General features: G+C 38.5%; 1 protein-coding gene across 2 annotated transcripts in view; it reads left to right on the top strand.

Annotated features, from left to right (window-relative positions):
* CDK19 (cyclin dependent kinase 19) overlaps window positions 1-20,149 on the top strand; it is a 138,848-nt gene that overhangs the window by 47,325 nt on the left and 71,374 nt on the right. For both annotated transcript variants that reach the window (XM_065056657.1, XM_065056658.1), the window contains one exon: window positions 7,496-7,606. In XM_065056657.1, the coding sequence (XP_064912729.1) occupies window positions 7,496-7,606 (111 nt within the window). The remainder of the gene's footprint in view (window positions 1-7,495; window positions 7,607-20,149) is intronic.

Here is a 20,149-nt window from a genome sequence, read left to right as displayed (position 1 = left end):
CATTATGAAGGACTGCTTGGGATAAAACTGCTGAAAATTGGGTGCTTGTAGAGGAGAATTAGAGGGAAGACGAGAGTCTGCTTGGACTCATGCTTTAAAATATTTTAGCTTGTTGATTTTAATTTGGAGTGTGCCTTGTGAATGGAGGCAACACCCCTAGCAGTTCATGTAAGACCAGCAGTTGTTAATTTTTGGCTTTTCAGTCTGCTTCCCCACTTGGTTTTGCATACCAAGGGCTGTCCATGGCCAGGGCTTGAGCGGCCCAGCACACAAGGAGTATGTCCTCTGTGAAGCAGAGCTAAAGCTGCCACTTGAACTTTTACCCATCTTCTGAGGTTCTTTGGGCAGTTTGTTTCGTTTTTGTTTTTGTTTTGAGTGTGTGTGTATGTATCCAGCTCCATTTTTATGTTGCCCACACTTTTTTTTTTCACTTAGGCAGTGACTCTGAGTGGAATTTCTCCAGCTAGAAAAGGCAATACTCATTGGAAAATGCCAGACTTGAGAATCAATTGGATTGAATTTTGAGCAGTTTTTTGATGTGGTATGCTGTTTCAGTTCCCCTTTCTTCTTCCTGATAAATTTGAGGCCTGTAGCACAGTTAGGCAAGGATTGTTCTTAGAAGTCTAATAAAATTAATAGATACCTGGCTTTACTTTTTCTTGAGAGGCCCCTATATCCCTCCCTGAGGGAGAAGCTCCAGCATGAGCTCAGTATGATAACAGGCATGAGAGGACCTATGTGGAAAGGATAATATTAATAACACAGAGGAGAGAGTCTAGTCTTGATTAATAACATCTAAATAAGTTGGAATTTTTAAAGAGCTGCTGAAGGAGTAAAATTATGACCTATAGTTTCCTTTGGAAACTTCAGCTTCTATTTAAAACTTCAGTGACCTAACAGGCTTTGAATATATTAATCACACAAGACGCAGCTTTAAAATTCTGTACCATACAATTGCTTTTATGAGCTTGTACTTTGGTCTTTCATATGACTTCTTCTGATCCACATTTCTATGTGGAATGTTGACATTTCTATGTGGAATAGCCATTCAGCCTCTTCCTGAACCTTTCTGTTCAGGAGATGCTGTTTTGCAGGGTAAATTTATCAGTTGTATCTGTTTGTTCTTGAACCACGATTGCCATTTAGCGTGATTATGTCTTTCATCTTTGGTCCTCAGGCCTTTGTATTGTAGCAGATAGCAATCTTATTTCCTTTCAATATCTGATTAGTTACAGTAATTGAGCAAGCCTTTTCTTTCCTGTTGAGGGATAGATTGTTTCCTCCTTTAATCACCCTTTGCTGCTTTCAGGGTGAGTTCATCCTTGTGTGTGTGTGGAGGGGGAGCTGTTTGAGCATAGGTAAAGAAAACTGTATGTAATATTTTAACAATATATCACAGAAATCTTTTATATATTTATGCCAATGTGTTCCTTTCTCACCTGTAAGTACTTCAACCAGTATATTCAGTATCAGATTTGCTCCTGTGAATTCAGATTTTGTGTTGTTAATGTCATCCCATTTCTGTTACTCTTTGTTTACTCAGTCGTAAAGTATAGTACAAGATAAAGTATTATCACATTCCTCTTCTTCATTGGGAATGCCACCTTTATTTAATCGCATAATTTCATTCATATTCACGATTTTGATGCTAAGATTGGTTGTATTAATAAACACAATACCTATTCTTTGGTAACTCTGCAAATATGCAAATAGTTAATATATGGAACTACTTTACCTTTAAATGTTTTCTTGTCAGCAGTTGCCCTTTTAGGTAGTTTCTTGCTCACCTCAAACTTCTTCCAGTTGTCATCTTTCCCACCTGATGAAGTACTTAGCGCTCTTAAAAAGAAGAAATTTGAACTCAGATCTTCTGCCTTTGTAAAAAACAAAAACAAACGAATAAACAAAAAAGTAATAAAATCAGTTATCAGAGAAGAAAATCTGAGTAGTTTGTTTTTAACACATATTTTTTTTATATTCATTGTTTCAAAACTGTTTTGGTTTTGGTTTGTTTTGTTTTTTTTTTTCATGGTTTGGATTAACAGGTCTGCAGATGCCTTGTCTCCTTTCACTGTCCCCTTTATAAATGTGCTGTATTTGCTAATCATATGATGTTGCCTCTGAGTCCTGCTTTTATCTGACTTGTGCTAATTTTCACTTTTTTTAAATGTGAGACATTTTGAGTCTGTGTGTTCATTCTTTGCATGATCAGTATCGTAGTTGTCATTAAAACCAAAGGTAAAATATTTTAGATCTTTATTTTTGTCTTTAAACAATATGATATCCTGCTTTTACTTTCTTATTCTTCTGCTTGTGCACTCTTGTGCTCCTTCTCTGGCTAGACAATCTCTTCTGTTTATTTTGATTTTTCCATGCAAAGTTTAGCTTAGCTTGACTGTTGACATTTCAGATTTCCAATGCTTCAAGCTCTATAGCAATTCTGTTGCCAAGTTAACTTTTTCCTCACTCATCAGACACTTTCCCATCACAGCCTGCAGCCCTGCCCTGCTATAAGAGACATTCACTTGTGAGGGAAATGCTCAATATCCCCTGTGAGAGAACTTACTTGTCAGACAGCAGAAGAAATTCCTGGCAATTCTGCATGTACTGTGTAGCTGTCTGGGATCCTACAAGCTGTTTCATGCTATCTGGGCTATCCAAATGCAGCATTTTAAAATCTGTGGCATCAACCAAGAGCCTGTAACAAGCAAAGATGCTTGTACAATTCTCTTGACTGGAATAATAATAATAATAAAATAAAAGTAATATGTTTACAAGAAAGTTATTGTACAGGACGGTCAAGGTTGCACAGGTGTTGACAGTCCAGAATGATGTCCTTCTCAATGACTTTCTGCCTAACCTACTTTGTATGCTGTTACCAAGAAAGAAATGCACTGTAACTCACCTGAGAGACAGGTTTTTATTATAACAACATTTTACTGCAAGTTGGGTATGATGTAACTCAAATTTTAGAGGAGCAGTAACCTGAAGTACTATTAAAATGTGATGCTGTGTTCACTTAGTAATAAATACTAGCAGTTGCAGATCCTTTTTATGTTCAAGTTGTTATCTTTTAATAAAATGTCAGATACACTGCAATCTTTCAGTTATTATGATAGTATATTAATTTTTTCTTTCTAACTTCAGACTTGAACTTACCAAATCTTCAAGCTGATTTACTTCTGCGCAAGACCTAAGAAGGATACTATTGTTGTTATGTTTCATTTATTCATTTTGTATGTTTAAAGTTTATATGGCAATCTGTGGTGTAGAAAAGCTGTAGATAACGATTTACTGTTTCTCTGAGGTTGTCCTTGGTGTTCTAGGTATGGCTAAAGTGCACATTTGTCAATGTGGTTATGGTGATGAATGGACATAAAACCATTTCAGAAAAAGGTGCGTGAATTAACTGTTATAGTTAGGTGGTGTGTGATAGCTAATAAAGGGAGTAGCAGAAAGGCAAATGTGGAAGGTGAGCCGGTAGACTAAGCTAAAATCTTACCTAAATACCCCACAACACTTTTTTTTCCCCCCTTCTGCACTGTATCTCCTATTTGGACAGTATATTTAAAAATTAGTTCTTCTGCTCCACTATTCAAAGAATTTGAAGTCAGGCGTGTTCTCAGACTGCACAAAGGCAATAGGAACCCCCAGCCCTTCATAGAAGCCAGTAGAAAAGCAAAAGTGGCAAGTCTAACATGAGATGAGTTAGGTCTTTGTTTTCAAGATGAGAGTTAGCTGAAGAACGGGGTGCTACCTGGCATCCTTTAAAACAGTGCATAATTTTGAAGCTATTAAGACAAAAATTAGGGACAATACAGTTGGGTGGTCTAGAAATTAAATGTTGACAAAATTCTAGTCAAACATAGAAGTTACTAGGGTAGGCAGTTGCTACAACCATGCTGCAAGTAGCTTTAGATACGTCCCATGTTTTCACATTAGTGGCTTCCAACCTGGCTGCTTTAATGAAATATTGGTTCTGAAGTCTCTGATTTATTTTTAGCTAAACCTTAAATCTACACTTGCCTTTGAAACAGCTGTCTCAGATTTGCCACATTTTGGTTTCCATTAGGTTCTGCCCTATATTCTCTTCTGATCACATCTTCCCAGTGCTTTTTGAATAACTCTCCTCATCTCTGCTCTTCTCGTTCCTGTGAGCAACATCGCTTTTGCACCCTCTCTTCTGCTGTAGTCCATCTCTAGAGGAATCACAGAATGTAAGGAATTGGAAGGGACCTCGAAAAATCATCTAGTCCAATCCCTCTGCCGGAGCAGGAACACCTAGATGAGGTTACACAGGAATGTGTCCAGGCGGGTTTTGAATGTCTCCAGAGAAGGAGACTCCACAACCTCCCTGGGCAGCCTGTGCCAGTGTCTGTTACCCTCACTGTGAAGTTTCTTCTCATATTTAAGTGGAACCTCTTGTGTTCCAGTTTATACCCATTGCCCCTTGTCCTATCATTAGTTGTCACTGAGAAGAGCCTGGCTCCATGCTCATGACACTCACCCTTTACATGTTTGTAAACATTAATGAAGCTTTACATTTTTAGACGTAAATCTGACCAATATTTCTGTTCGTGACTCACACTGGCCACTTGTATGTAAACTATGGAGTTTTATTTCGTTGGGTGGGTGTCGAGCACCATTGCAAGCCCAGGGCAGCTGGAGCAGAGCAGAGTTGCTGTTCTCCAGCTGCTGCGCTGGACGCTGGGGCTGACCTTCCCTTGGTCCGACTCCCACTGGGGCACTGAGAATCTGGGCAGCTGGAATGTAAGAGCATTTAGGGCCCTTCTGGTTTGGATGCGTGCCACTGCTTTACACCCGAAGGTTTCTTTTGTGTGTGAAATTTCTTGCAGCTTTGTAACTGCTCCTCTTAAAAAAATCCAACAACAACAACAACAAAAAAACACAAAACAAAACCCAAAACCCAAAAAATCGTTATTTGTAAAGCTGCCATAGCCCCTATGATAAGGGAACATCATGGCATCTTCTAGATTGCAGTTTTAAAAATAACCTTATTGCTTTTAACATGTTCATTTACAGTATGGTTTGGAAAAACTGCGAGGTTTTCCAAGCAGAACAGACTTGAGAAGGAGTCAGGTGGGGAGTGTGTGACCCGCTTAAGAAGACACGGTGAGTTTGGTGGGAGCTCTCGCCGGCTATGGCTACAGCCATAAAAAGCCATCAAGTAGCTGGAAAATGCAGCGTCAGAACATCATTGCAGAGGCTGTTTGTTGGCCTGAGGGTGCTGTGTTCCTCAGCTTTGGGTCAGATACAGAAATGGTCTGTTAGAAACTCCACATGTGTAGTATAAAACTAACATAGTGTTTTCTTCCTTGTGTTCTCATGTTTTTTTTACAAAGAGCAGTGTTTAAGGTCATAGCAATAACAGTTTTCATCACGTCAAAAATGCTGGTTTTGGGGTAAGAATGCTGCTTGTGTCATCTAAGTTGGCTCAAAAGAGCAGAACAATGCATTAGAAATAGCTTACTGTAAATGAGTGCATATCATTTTGGATAAGAAATTTACTACTTCCTTTAATCTGAAAGTTTCTTTTTTCACAACTTGTGTGAAGAGGAGAGGTTTTGAGTTTCATTTATGGATCAGGCTGTTCTGATTGATGGTCACCACTGCTAAGGATGGTTTCTCAGTGTGGATTGGCATGAGCAGTGGTGTTTGGGAGCTGCAGAATAGACACATTCCTGTCTTAATTTTCCTATAGCACCTTTCTGTTAATGCACACCACTTTAGGCTCTACAGAAGTTTTCTGTTAACCTATTATATGCTAGCATTTGATATGGAACTATATCCTGTTTGACTGTTTCTTACTGCAAAATTTTGCTTATTTTGAGAGAATGCCTTTTTATTTCCTTTTTTTTTAATTTGGAATTATTTTATATTACTATTTCTGTCAATGGTATCCTTAAGAAAAATCCAATAGCAATTTTTAAAAAGTGCCTACTATAATGTTTTTTTTCTTTCCCTAGTTTAAAAATTATCCTAAAATGACAAGAGCTATTTATTAAAAAAGAAAAGAAGCAGAGGCATCACATCAAATCCCTACTGGAAAATAGCTTGTACTGTTAATAAAGACAAGGTATATGGCAACATCTCTTGACACATGTCAAAAAGAGATGATTTTCATCTCTAGGGTTTTGTTAGTTAATAATTCTGCAAGTTGTTACTATTTGTTAAGTGACAAAAAGATTTTTACTGTATCTTGTAGGTGATACCTGAGTATGACTACTGATCAGTTCATTAGGGAGGAATGTCTGTCTTTTAGAGCTAGAAATGCTTGGTGTTGGGGAGAGAAAGAAACAAAAAGAAAACATTTCCTGCATGGTAGAAAGAACGTTTGAATTATTTCATTTGCTGGAAAACTGAAATAGATTTAAGCAGTTGTAATATTTTGTAGAAGATTTCTTGTCTTGACAGATCTGTATAGCCAAATATATGATATAATATGATATTTCCTTTTCGTTTCCCCCCCATCCCTTAAAATAAACATCTCAAGTCCTTTTCTGTAAGGTGGAAAAAGGGAAGATTAATTTCTCTCAATGTGTCTTGGAACTGACTTCATTTACTGTCTTGCTGTGTAAATTGATGCTTGGCAATTTATATACTAGTGCTGCAGATGCAGGCAATTTTCAGATAGAACAAAAGTGATCCATCATTTTTGTGGCTGCAGTATGGAGGGGAAAAAACCCCAAAAAACAGGGAGTCCATGGCAATTATATTTCTGGGAGTACTGCTTCCTAGCTCCTCCTAAAGACTGATTTTATCTGGCAGAAGGGTGACTTCAGCAGCAGTGCCTGCTTTAACGTGCTGTCTAATTAGTCATGAGACCTAGTTTTCTTTCTGGCAAGCAGTAAGTAAGCTTGGGTTTATTTCTGGATTACAGGATAGTAGTTGAAACAACCATTACAAAAAAGGGTTTTGGTAAACTTCGATTTGAAAAACATCCTTATGCTCTGAGAAGAACAATCCCATGGACTTCCAGGAAAGTGAGGCAGGGATCCAGTGCAACAGAAGATTATTGGTAGTACAGTAATTATGTGGTGATAAAGAACTGTGGTGTCCATACAAAGAACTAGACCAGCTGCACAGCTTCATTCTGACATCTTTAAATCCCAATGTTCACCTTTTGATAAAACAGTTAGTTTGTGTGGAGTAACATCCTTCAGGAGAGAAGCTGAGGGTGTGTGGGATCAATAGGTAGGATGGGCAGCTGGGTGCTGAGCGTGGGACAAACAGAGGCAGCTGGTGATGCTCTGCTGTGCTTGCAGAACAGCAACCCGTGCCACGGGGACTGTGTGTATCCTGATTTTGACATTTTGAAGATAGTGTGCTGAATCAGTGGCATCTTTTATTCTAGGGTCTTTTTTAGGATTACTTGTTTGCTGTTTGTGCTAAGACCCTTTTTGGTTTTTTTGTTGTTGTGTTTGCTTTCCTTAACATGCACAGAAGTAACAAGATCATCTCTGTTTCTCTGCAGCTTTTACGAGAGTTGAAGCACCCTAACGTGATTGCGTTGCAGAAGGTGTTCCTTTCTCACAGCGACAGAAAGGTTTGGCTGCTGTTTGATTACGCTGAACATGATTTGTGGGTAAGTACAGATTTTCCTTAGTGTTTGAGGTAGTGAGATAGGAGCTTGTTCAAACTGAAGTGTGTGTGGTGTACCTTCATATAGCGAGCACAGAGATGCATAGATTTCTTGCTCTAACTGACATCCTGTTCTTTGTACACTTTAAAACCTGCATAAAGCTATGTAGAGTTTTTTGAAGTCAGATCTCATTTTGAAGCTAAAGGAAATTTCCTATAAGCTTTAACTGGAGTTAAAGAAAGAATTCCTAAATTGAGACCTTCTGAAGTAGAGTTTGGAAATGTATTTAATATTTTATTTTTCCTGCAGTTTTACCCACACACAGAAATACAAAAAGAAAAAAGGAGAGGGACTGCTTTACGGAGTCCTCTCACTAAGATACAGTGGAAGTGACCAACATTCAGTCATCTAATTCTGAACAGTGAATTTGTGACAGTATGAGTGGAAAGAAAAGAAAAAAAAGTAAGCAATGCTGATAGAGCTTACTGATGGACTATCACTACATGGAAGAGGAGTAGACACTTAGATGTCTATTTTAAGTTTCCAGCAAAATATGATGTCATATATTATTTGATTTAATCTACTGTAGAGGTGGACATCAATGACATCGTGAGTTGAACTTAGATAAGTATTCAAGCTCTACACCTATTGATAAGATGTGAGTTGCTTGGACCTGCATTTGAGTTTAAACTCAAAAGATAACAGACACTTACTAAGAGTAATCAATATATTTATAATTCTTTTGAAAATGTTGGGCAAGGAGAGGAAGTGGTATTATTGATTCCAAAATTACTTTTTAAGGATTCAGTAATATAGAAACTGCTATTACTAAGGTTGATGACAAATTACTCAATATTTTTTGTACTTAACTCTCAAGAGCTAATGAATATGTACTTGTAAATGAGACAAAATTGTAATGTGTAAGGAGAGTAAACTTAAACCATGCAAAAGGTACTTCTGGCTCAGAACAAGCAAAGTAATGGTATTTCATTCCCCTTTATATGCTTTAAAAATATTTGATTTCTCTTATGAGATAGCAGCTTTATATTTTAAGTTTTCTGCATCAAAGTTCAGTGGACAGTGAGAGTTTGTGTATTTCTCACAACTAGTGGCAGTGATGATGGATGGGAAGGCAACAGCTAAACCTCTGTATCGACAGAATTTATTTGTGCATCAACTGAGTTTACTGATTTTCTAGAACAACCACAGCAAACACATTTTACTGCTACATTGAATGGCATGTTTAAAACACCTTTTTTTTTTCCCTAACCTTTTCAATTTGAATTATTTTTGGGTATGTGTTTTTTACACTACGTGATGATTTTTCATGTGATCCAGCAGTTTTAGATAAAGAATCACTGCAGTCTAATGTTCTTACCACTCCTCACATCTGGCTGGGTATTGGTAATAATCTCAGTGAGGTTAATTATTTTCTGTTATTTGAGACTGAAATGTTTGTTGCCCTAGTTATTTGATGTGAACTGGTCTCCCACTTCCTAACTCTCATGTTTTTCTATGGGACATGCTACACAAATCATTTCTTCTTTCCTGTATAATTGCCCATATTTCCTTGCTTCTTAAGCCTTTGCCAGGAATTCTTTTCCCTCCTTTGCACAGAGTTAGCCACATGTTCAAGGCACTCTTGGTTCTGGCTTAACCTTGGTCCTCATTTCCTTTACTGTCAGCACTTCCCAAGCATCGCTCTTAATTCCCCTTTTGTCTCTTTTGCTCACTCCCAACTTTGTGTCTTTTTCCACGCTGCCTCCTACACATGGAACAGCCTCCCAATTAACGTACGTAAAGATCCTTCACTATCCTCCTTCAAAAAACTCCTGCAAATCCACTTATTTTGTAACGCATTTCAGTAATAACAACCACTTGTCATTCTGTCTGTGTTTTGTGTTGTGTTTCGCATTTCCTGTGCTTTACAGCTTGTGCCCTTCCAGCTCTTCGGGGTAGAAATCGTAGTAGGGGACCAGAACATTTTGTTATTGCTTAGCACCATGTGCTCCCCCAGCACTACATAATGAAAATACTCATTTTGGTTTCGTGGGTATCAGTTTAGAAGGGTTTAAGTTTTGTGCTGTTACTAGAGATATGTAGATTCCCAGAGACCAAAGGTTTCAGATGTAGGTAGCTGTGCTACTTACCAAATTTGGCTGTGTATAGGAATCGTCCTGCTGTCCAAAGCTGCCCAGCTTTAGCAGCTCCTGGTGGCTTCAATGAAAACAGTAAATGCTCATCACTTACATCAGATTAATCAAAATCATTATATTTTCAGCCTCTGTACTGGAAACATTTGGCAAGAGATGAATAAACTGTATTAGATGCTATCTCATTCTGTTCTTTTTGTAATGTTGAAAGAAATTGTCCTGTTCTTATGAAGAAAAATTATGGTGCCAATTAAGCTTATTAAAAAGTTCTTTTATGGTGAGCAAGAACTTTTTTTTTTTTGCTTTGCATTTAATTCCCAAGGATGAGACTGCTTAAATCTGAAATTTGATTATAGATAGCAGCACACTTTATAATTGGCTATAACTTCTGTTGATACCATTACAAAAGGATGAAGAAAGCTATGGTAATTTGAACTACTTTTGACAAGTATCAGTGAAGACTTATTATGTTGTCCTTGCCTACAAACGTACTATTTAATAACAAAGCCTATCAAAGATTGTTCCTCCATCACTTCTCAAATTACATTATACAAAACAATGCAAAGCCATTTATGAGATTACAATAAAGAGTGTCGAGGAATATAGGCATTATTTTGATCAATTGATTTGTAACTCTAGTTTGCTTTAATTACCAAAATACTTAGTGTAATCCACAATAATTTCCGTATGTTTTTTCTTGGCTATTACTCTGTCAACTGGTAAAGTTCTTAGGCTGTTGGATGTGTCACGTGTTAATTTATAGTGTATTGTCTACACTGTCATCACTGCTTATACATGCTTATGCTATAAAGTAAATGCAAGATTCCTTAGCTTGCACCTCAGTGTAAAAGGAGAATCTGACACAAGGTTAAAGATGTTTATGTCCACAGACGCCATTGAATATCTTATACATTATATGCCACATCCTTTTCTTAATTCCTGGCAACTTGCTTCAGTCCCACACCTTTATATTCCAACTGTCTGAAACTTTCAGCTTCAGGTGTTCATAGCCACGAACCAACCACCTCCTGTTTTTTCTCTTGTGAGGGACATTTCATTTTCAGTGTCCACTTGTAAGGTCTTAGGTGCTTTTAATCCAAATTGTGTCCACTTTTTCTGCCTTGATTAATTTATGTTGAGATTAAAAACCATAATTCACTTAACACTTAGCTGAGTTAATCTGAAGTCCATGAGTGGAACTGATACTATTTTAAAGTTACCTTTTCCAGTACATGGTTAGAACTTCGTACGCTTACAAAATAAGAATGGATGAAATCCTTCCAAGAAAATGTAATTCCTTCAACTGATATGTGTAGCTTTCTGCTGTATTCATTATTGACGTTAAAAAACAGAAACAAACACAACATTGTTTTAAATGTATGAAATTTTGCTGGTTTATCACTAAGGAATAACTTATTTTCCTATTTGACTTTCATGTATGTTCTTACTTTACCTTAGTCTTAAATTGTGTACTTCTATCCAGAGATTCCTATGTAAAGTTCACACACATTAAGGCATAATTCAAACTTATATTAAATATATTAAATGCATGGTGGTTAGGTAATTGATGTTTTCTTGAAGTTTGATACAAATGAGATCTGCTCTGGAGGTGAATTCTATTTGCTGTCAATGCAGTTACTTTTAGCCATTGGAGAAGCTGTAGTACTTAGAGCTTTTCTTTTGTTCCCAGCCAGCCTCCCATACTTTCACAGCATCAGCTTTTTGGTATTGGAAATACTGTCTAAAGAACACATTACTAGTTTTGCTACTGCAGATAAGCAGTCTTCAATTCTGCACTCTCTGTATTTTTAAATAGCATTTTTTTTCCTAAGCAACATATTATATAATTTTTGTAACTTTTTTAATGTTCTAAATTGATAATGTGTCTTTTCTAGCTATGGTACAGAGTTAATCCTCAGACTTATTTAATGTGTAACTTAAAAGCTTTAAGATCACCTATTCTGGATGTCTGTGTTGTAACTTAATCTATGTTGTAACTTAAATCAGAAACTTCCAATTTTATTTTTTTATCTCATTCTGAAAAAGTGTCATTTTTATCACAGTAAATACAATAAGTGATTAAATAAATTATTAAATGTGATTTGATAATACTGACTGTGATGATACGTTCACTAAGACATTTATATCCTGATCTGGGTATTTTTAGGTTTCGTTGAAGGTTCCTCTCTTATGATTAGATCCAGTGATCTCTAGCAACTAACTGCTTAGCATCAAATACCGCTGAGAAACTGGGAGTGAAATTTGTCTTCAAACTATTTTTGACGTGATGGAACGACTTATCCTTGCCACTGTCTCAAGACATATCAAGGATAAGAGGGTCATTAGGGGCAGTCAGCATGGCCTCACCAAGGGGAAGTCGTGCTTGACCAACCTCATTGACTTTTATGAGGACACAACCAGGTAGTTAGATGATGGCAGAGCAGTGGATGTGGTCTATCTTGATTTCAGTAGAACATTTGACACAGTCTCCCACAGCATCCTTGCTGCTAAACTGAGGAAGTGCAGTCTGGGTGATTGGGTAGTGAGGTGGACTGCGAAATGGCTGAAGGGAAGAAGCCAGAGAGTCGTGGTCAATGGGGCAGAATCTAGTTGGAAGCCTGTATCTAGTGGAGTCCCTCAGGGTCAGTACTATTCAATATATTCATCAGTGACTTGGATGAGGGAATAGAGTGCACTGTCTGCAAGTTTGCTTATGACACCAAGCTGGGAGCAGTGGCTGACACACCAGAAGGCTGTGCTGCCATCCAGCGAGACCTGGACAGGCTGGAGAGTTGGGCAGGGAAAAATTTAATGAAATGTAACAAGGGAAAGTGTAGAGTCCTGCATCTGGGCAGGAACAACCCCAGGTTCCAGTATAAGTTGGGGAACAACCTATTAGAGAGCAGTGTAGGGGAAAGGGACCTGGGGGTCCTGTGGACAGCAGGGTGACCATGAGCCAGCACTGTGCCCTTGTGGCCAGGAAGGCCAATGGCATCCTGGGGTGTATTAGAATGGGGGTGGTTAGTAGATCGAGAGGGGTTCTCCTTCCCCTCTACTCTGCCCTGGTGAGACCACATCTGGAATATTGTGTCCAGTTCTGGGCCCCTCAGTTCCAGAAGGACAGGGAACTGCTGGAGAGAGTCCAGCGTAGGGCAACAAAGATGATTAAGGGAGTGGAGCACCTCCCTTATGAGGAAAGGCTGAGGGAGCTGGGTCTCTTTAGTTTGGAGGAGACTGAGGGGTGACCTCATTAATGTTTACAAATATGTAAAGGGTGAGTGCCATGAGGATGGAGCCAGGCTCTTCTCAGTGACAACCAATGATAGGACGAGGGGTAATGGGTTCAAACCAGAACACAAAAGGTTCCACTTAAATTTGAGAAGAAACTTCTTCATGTTGAGGGTAACAGAGCACTGGAACAGGCTGCCCAGGGAGGTTGTGGAGTCTCCTACTCTGGAAACATTCAAAACCCACATGGACACATACATTCCTGTGTAACCTCATCCAAGTGTTCCTGCTCCAGCAGGGGGACTCGACTAGATGATCTTTCGAGGTCCCTTCCAATCTCTAACATTCTGTGATTCTGTGTGACAGTAACGAAAATGTATGGACAGACTGGCTTTGTATTATACAGAAGGTATACAACTAGCTAACTTTCTCAATATACAAATAAATATACTTAATTTCAGCTAACAACATTTCTATAATGTTCGTTTATGCTAAATGAAATTGCATTCTGATTTATGCAATAAACTTGCACATTTGTTTAATCATATGAATATTTTCTAATAGATCTGAGTTTTAAAGTCTTTTAGAATCTGGTGTAATCAGTTGTAATTCTCACTTCACTAGGCTTCAGTTTACCTTTTAGTCATGAGGATAATTCAGATGCTAGCTGATCACAAATATTTTCATATACATTAAAATATCTTTCTCACTGTATGAGGGTTTTTTTACGGAGGCAAGATGTCATGGAGGCACCCCAAAGTTAGTTTTAGGTGGACAACAGGGTCCAAAACAAACTTTTATTCTGGTCAAAAAGGTGCAGCACATTAAGTGGTAAAGAACGGGCTTTTAGCTTTCCAGTAACATAAATACAGGTTCCAGTATCAGTTGAGGAAATTATTGGGGTACAGCAAGTAAAACAATGGAGATTCACAGTGTGCATATACGTGGCTCACCAAAAACAATGCCAGAGCAGTCCCTGACTCCAGGAAACAAATACACGTGCTCATATTTAGGCATGGAATATCTTCACTTTGCCTAAGTGAGGAAAAACAACACCCGCAATCCTGTGAGGAAATATTAAGAAGTTTATCACTCACCCACACAGTTCGGTGAGGCAATCCCCGTCCCAGGAGCTTACCTTAGGCAGCGATCCTGCCTAAGGGGAGGGCTCTCGGCGACAACATTTGGCCTGCACTCTGAGAGGACAGGCCAAGCCCCTGCCTCAGTGGGGGTCCCGTTTATATGCCTGAGTCAGATCCGACTGTGGGCATTCCAGAAGCTTCTCTGCACCCCCACTCTGGCTGTGAGGTGCCCTGAAGCTTCTGGGAACCCCCCCACTCTGGCTGTGGGTGCCCAGCGGCTTCTTGGTGCCTCTATGCCCCCGTTCCTTCGTTCTCATAATGACCCTGGCCAACAGGCTCTGGGGGTCAAGGAAAAGAAGCTTGTTACCCCCATTTGTCCTGGTTTTGTTAAAAACAAGTTTCTCTTTTAGTGAATTTGCCTGTCAGCTAAAGCCCTCATATTAGCTGCGTTTTCCTGGAGAACCAGATACATGTTTTGGTAAACATAGCAATGGAATGCAAGGTTATTGATAAGGACAGATTCACATCTCACAAGAGGGACAACGAGAAACAGGTGACGAAGAAACTGACCAACACAGTATAACATCCCATTCATGTGAATACTTCATATAAAAGTGGGAGATCATGAGGATCTTGGCCCTTTTCCTTATGGCCGACATTAGGAGAGGACCTTGCTAGTCATCCCTGCGAACTGAGGCCTAGTGAGAGACTGAATCCAGCTCCGGTTGGCTGCAGAGTCCAGTCCAGGACTTTGGTTGCCGGCTCTGCAGTTGCTGAGACTTTCAAGATTGGTTCTGTATATTTTGTATTATTTTCTCTATTCTTATTAGTAGCATTAGTAAAACATTGTTAATTTTTCCAGCTCTCTTCTCTCTGTCCTTCTTTCCCTCCCGATTGCCTGTTCTGAGTGGGAAGCGGGGGAGAGGGGGTTTCAAGTGTGTACTGAAAGGATAGCTGAATTCTGATGGTTTTTATTATCATTGTTTGGAGGTATTTTGTTATATTTAGATCAGAAAGATCTAGAAGGCCTAGAAAGACCCGAACAAAACCCAGGAAAATGATGCTGAGTCTGTTTGTCTGCTCTGTGCTTCAAAGTTTAGGTATTTAAAGCCAGTTAGCATTAGCAAAAGTTAATGTATTAAAGCTCCTTTCACTGTTACTTAAAGTGGTGACCTTTTTTCACTCAGAAATGGATTTTTCATTAGGCACTTTGGTTAATCTAAAGAAGATGCTTGACGATGGCAGCGTACTGGCATCATTTAGAGGAGGGCTTTTGAGGCATATTTTTGCCCCCCTCCTCTTTTGAAGGACTGTTAAGTGTTTATTGCTGTAATGCTCCCAAAATTGGAAACGTAAGTGATTGCTGTAGAAATACTGTTACCTACTTTTTATTTTATTTTACTTGTGTTATGCCCTTTCTGAAACTTTTTTAGTGTCTAAAACTTTGGTGTCTGAAATGAGTTAGACTTTGATTTATTTTTTCATAGCCTTTTAAGTGTTTTACCTTTAACGCTCAACAATATTTGTCACCTTTGTTTGGGTATTGATTGCTGAAGAGAAAACGTGGAAATTATGTTTAAAAGTAGACTTGAAGCCATATAATCTGAATCTTCCTCTTGACCTTGGCAAGTATTTAGCATGTATCCAAGCTTCCATCTTTTTAATATTAAAACATGATTTTACTTTTTACTTGTGCATTGATGTAATTGTGTTTTATTATTGAAGGCTGGATTAGGGATTGGATAGAAAGAATGTTTTTTGCTGAAGTGTGGGAGCAAACAGACAATTTACTTCAGCAGAGAGAAGTGTCTGTGTTTACGATATTCTGTTTCGGTTTGAGACAATGTAATTTTGAAACAAGCATTGCCTTAAGCAAGAGAACTCAAGGAGTCAGCTTTTCTAGGGGGTTGTGTTTTGAGTTCTGTGGATCATCTCATGTCTGAGGTAGGAGCTCACATTGTAATTTCATTTAGTCAGATGTCTAAAATCTCTCCTTTAGCTGGCTTCTTACATCCATGAAAACTTTCCAGGTATGACTTGTTTGTTTATTTTAACCTCTGTCATACTTAACAGCAATTCTTGTAATCAGGAATGGGATGTCACATATGTGGAGAGAGTGTGTTTGCATCAGCCTGACTAAACTCAGGCTACATTTAGGGTCTTTCTGGATGCTCGTTTAACTACTGGGTATGTACTAGAGGTTTTCATGTGACAAACTAAGCGAGTTTGCTCTTTATTGTGGTGCATTATGTTTACTTTGATTATGGTAGAGGATTTAGAAAATGTACATACTTCCTCATGAGCCAATATTCAAACCAATTTCAACACATTACGTAGCACAGAAGGCAGACAAAGTGCTAGACTGAAGACTGTGCCCTGAATCACCGTTGTGTTTTCTTTTAGAATGCTTAGCTCTGTTTCACTTCTTTATTTATTACTGTTTACATGGTCTTGCTTTGCTAAAGGTAAAATGGTCGCGCTGAAATAAGCCAGTTCATCAGTTTTTCCCTTCAATTTTATTATATTTTTTTTTTTAATTGAAAATTTGGAACATGCAGTTAGTAAATAAAACCAGTAGTTTCAGAGGTTGCAAACAGCAAATTATAGCAAGCCTCTGGAAGCATCTTTTCTAGAATGTTAATAAATATATACTTTAATGTTGGTCAATTAAATATTAATTTAATTTAGAATACAGACTTAAAACCACTGCCATGAAGTTGATGCCTTGTTTAAATTTAAAACAAAATATGTGAAAGAAATACTTCTACATTATGTTTATTTTCAAAAGTGAATACCTAACTGGCTCACGTTGTTTTTTTGGAATACAATCAGTGGCAGCGTGTTTTTAAGATATGGGAATCTGAAAATACAGTTGCATGGAAAGGGAAAGCGACTTGCTACTTTTGCTGAATAGATTTGAATGTTGCTTGGAGTTTCACTTACCTCATATATAAGCATTCTTCTTTTGTTTTGAAGTGTCTTAAAACAAGAGCTTGCATCCATGGTGTTCTCATGAACAAATTAAAATGAAATAATGGCTAGATAACATTGGGGATGGGTTTCTGTTCTGTATTACGTGACTGATATAATGCACACTGAGAATTAAGGCTTCCGTAAACTTTTTCTGAATGTGGCTGAGTATTTTCCAGATGCGGTCTGTCAGAATAGGGGAATTAAGGTGGCTTTAGGGAGTGACAGTGAAAAAAAGATGGGGAGAATGCTGAAGCTGTTTGACCCTTCTCATCTTCTTGCAACAAACATTCCTCTCTAACTTGACTGGATTGTGGAAATCCTCATGCTTTGTTCTTAGTGGTTATCTGTTAGGTGTACGACTAGGCAAAGAACTTGAGTGTACCTGAAAGCGAGAAGGTTTAACCAGGTCCAAGAGCACCTGGTTCCCAGAGAGAGATGCAGAATGTTCTTTGCACCTTCCTGAGCTGAAGTCCGTACTTCCAGCTCATGGGACAGTCTCAGTGCTGTGCTGCAAAAAGATTTACAGCATCAGAGAAAGGAGGAGCGTGATTTTTGAAGCCAAGTGGTCAGGGCAGTTATCTGGGGAATGTGAAATGTAGCTTACAATTCCTGTAAATTATCCGTAGCTTCAGTAGGTTTAAGATTATGGCTGTTACATGCTGTGCTTGAGACTTTGGGACTCTTCAGGAACTGAAGAAGCGAGTTGGGAATCCCTCATTCACTTGCACAGTGCAGTTGTGTATAAAGAACAGCCTAGTCTGTGCTGGCACCTGCACCCATTTCTACACCCGAGGTCTTGGATTTAAACTATTAAATCATAAATGTTTTGACATGGAAAGAGAACATCTCCTTGCCATAACAGGAGTCAGCAGAATTGCTCAAGTCAAAACATTCCTTTAGCCTAGTTGTGCTGTAATGGCAGCCTTTGCTTTCGAGCTTACTGTATGCCTGATATGTCTGATCTCTGAAACTTTGGTCAAATTGCTATGACCATTCATTTCTGTTTTGATGTTCTTTTATATTTCTTTTTTTTTTTTTTTTTTTTTTTTTTTAAATTTGAGGAATATTTTCCCAAAAGATTGGTAGGGCCATATAAATTTCTTTGTAAAGGTATAAAGAAATAAGAAAAACCTTGAGTTTGCTACCTCCAGTAGAAGAGATGCTGTTCAGCAATGGCACCTATTTGCCTTTCTGTTTCTTAGATGGACGCTGACATTAAAATTGCTGTTTAGTGTTGGTTATGTGTGTTGGTCTTTCTTCATATGGCTAGTTGTGTACAAGAAATTGGTTGAACTACTTTTACAAAACTCTTGAGAACAGGACTTGGTCACAAGCACTGTGGATTCATTCCAATGGCCTGGGGTGAATTCGGCTTGTCATTTCCCTGGCCTTGCAATATGTTTTTAGTTCAATTTTTGTTCAGTTCTATAAACTGTGATGGGATGAAGTTTGTAATTTGTTGACTACAAACTTCTGTAGAGCAGGTTGGCAAGAATAATTTTTGGGTGCTTTTTAAGAAAATTGAATTTTATCTAGTGGTGATATTGCTTCCTTAATGCTAAACTATCAGGTTTAATTCACTTCTGCAATTCAATAACTGCCTCAAGAAAGGAGCTTGCTTTCTTAGCCTTTCTGACTGGGACAAGCAAGATTATTTAGAATATACCTAAGTGGTGTTTCAGAGGCAGATAAAAGCAAGCTCTGCCATTGTCTGGAGGGATGCTGCTCCTTTGAGTCACTGCTGAAAAAAACCTTCCCCTCCTCTACCCCAGTGCAAGCTTTGCATTGCTGGCATCCTGGTAGCTGCTTGATTGATAGTGTCTTGTTCCTGAACAGGTTCTGGCATTGCTTTGGCCCTCTACTTTGCACAGGATGAAGCCTTCGGCGAGGTTCTCAATGTTGTGTTGGAAGGAATTGGGGAGCCACGGGGGAGGGCAGGGGCAGGGGCACCAGCCTGTCCTCCAGTGGGACCACAGGGGCCGCGGTAGGACCAGAGGCCCAGTGTTCCTGTTCACACATCCATGGTTAATTGTGTCTCACAAGACCCTTTTTCAGTTTCATTTTCTAGAAGTCTTTATTATGAGGAATAATGTTTTCTGTGGATCCTAGTCAGTTTTTAAATAGGTATAGAAATCCATTTTAGTGTACATGTACCTTGAAAAAAGGCCAAGTTAGGTTTATGGGTCTCTGTTGCGAAGTTTGCTCCTGTATTTTGTTCGTGCTGTGTATTAGTAAAGATACTAGTAATAATTTGTGGGTTTATGATATTGTTACTGCTTTATAAATGATATTATAATTATGTGTGAAGGTCATTATCCCCTGAGCATTGTGTGGTACTGGAAAGTAGGGACTCCCAGTTGCAGTTTTGACATAGAATCTACTTGTGACATGACAAGAAAAAGATATTTCTAAGGAAGCGATCCCGTAAGGCTTTCCAGTGTGGTTTTGAATGACTGCACAATTAAAGGATAAGGTACTAAGAGCTTGTTTTGTTTGCTGATCCTCATTTGCACATTAAAAACTGATAATCAAATAGATTTCTTTTTTATTGCTTTTTAATATACAGCCATCACTTTTGTATATGTAGTAGTGGAAGGCTCAGTGGGAACATTGTTGTTGATAGGCAGTAAGCAGGCTCTTGTTCTGATTAATTTGCCTTTTTTTTCCTTTTTAAAATTTCTCTTTAACAACATTCTCTACACCTTTGCTAAGCACAATTTGACAGTGGCTGAAGTGCAGATGAGACCCAGAGGGAGCATTTACCATGAGGAAACATTAGCCCATTACCCCTGTCATTGGGAACAGTAGTGACAAATTTGGGAGGGGCTGGTGGTGGAGGGAGCAGAGGTCTAATGAAAGCGTGTCTGTTGGCTACCTCTTTAACCTGGGGAGGGGGATGATCTTGAACTAGACAAATCCTATTTAAAGAATTGGGTAATTAGTAGTCTTGTTCTCTCTACGGATTAGCATTTTGAATCGCTTTCAGTGAAAATGCAAACTGCCTTTATTATTTCTCTTTCAAAACGCACATAATTGAAAACTACTTTGTTATTTGAGATGCATCTTTGAATTGCCTTCAAAAAGGAGGTTGTTGGTTTTGTTGTTGTTTT

This window comes from Columba livia, chromosome 3 (genome assembly GCF_036013475.1).
Source record: "Columba livia isolate bColLiv1 breed racing homer chromosome 3, bColLiv1.pat.W.v2, whole genome shotgun sequence".
Classification (NCBI taxonomy): Eukaryota; Metazoa; Chordata; class Aves; order Columbiformes; family Columbidae; genus Columba; species Columba livia.
Note: the sequence above shows the minus strand (reverse complement) of the source record. Positions and strands in the feature narration are given on the sequence as shown.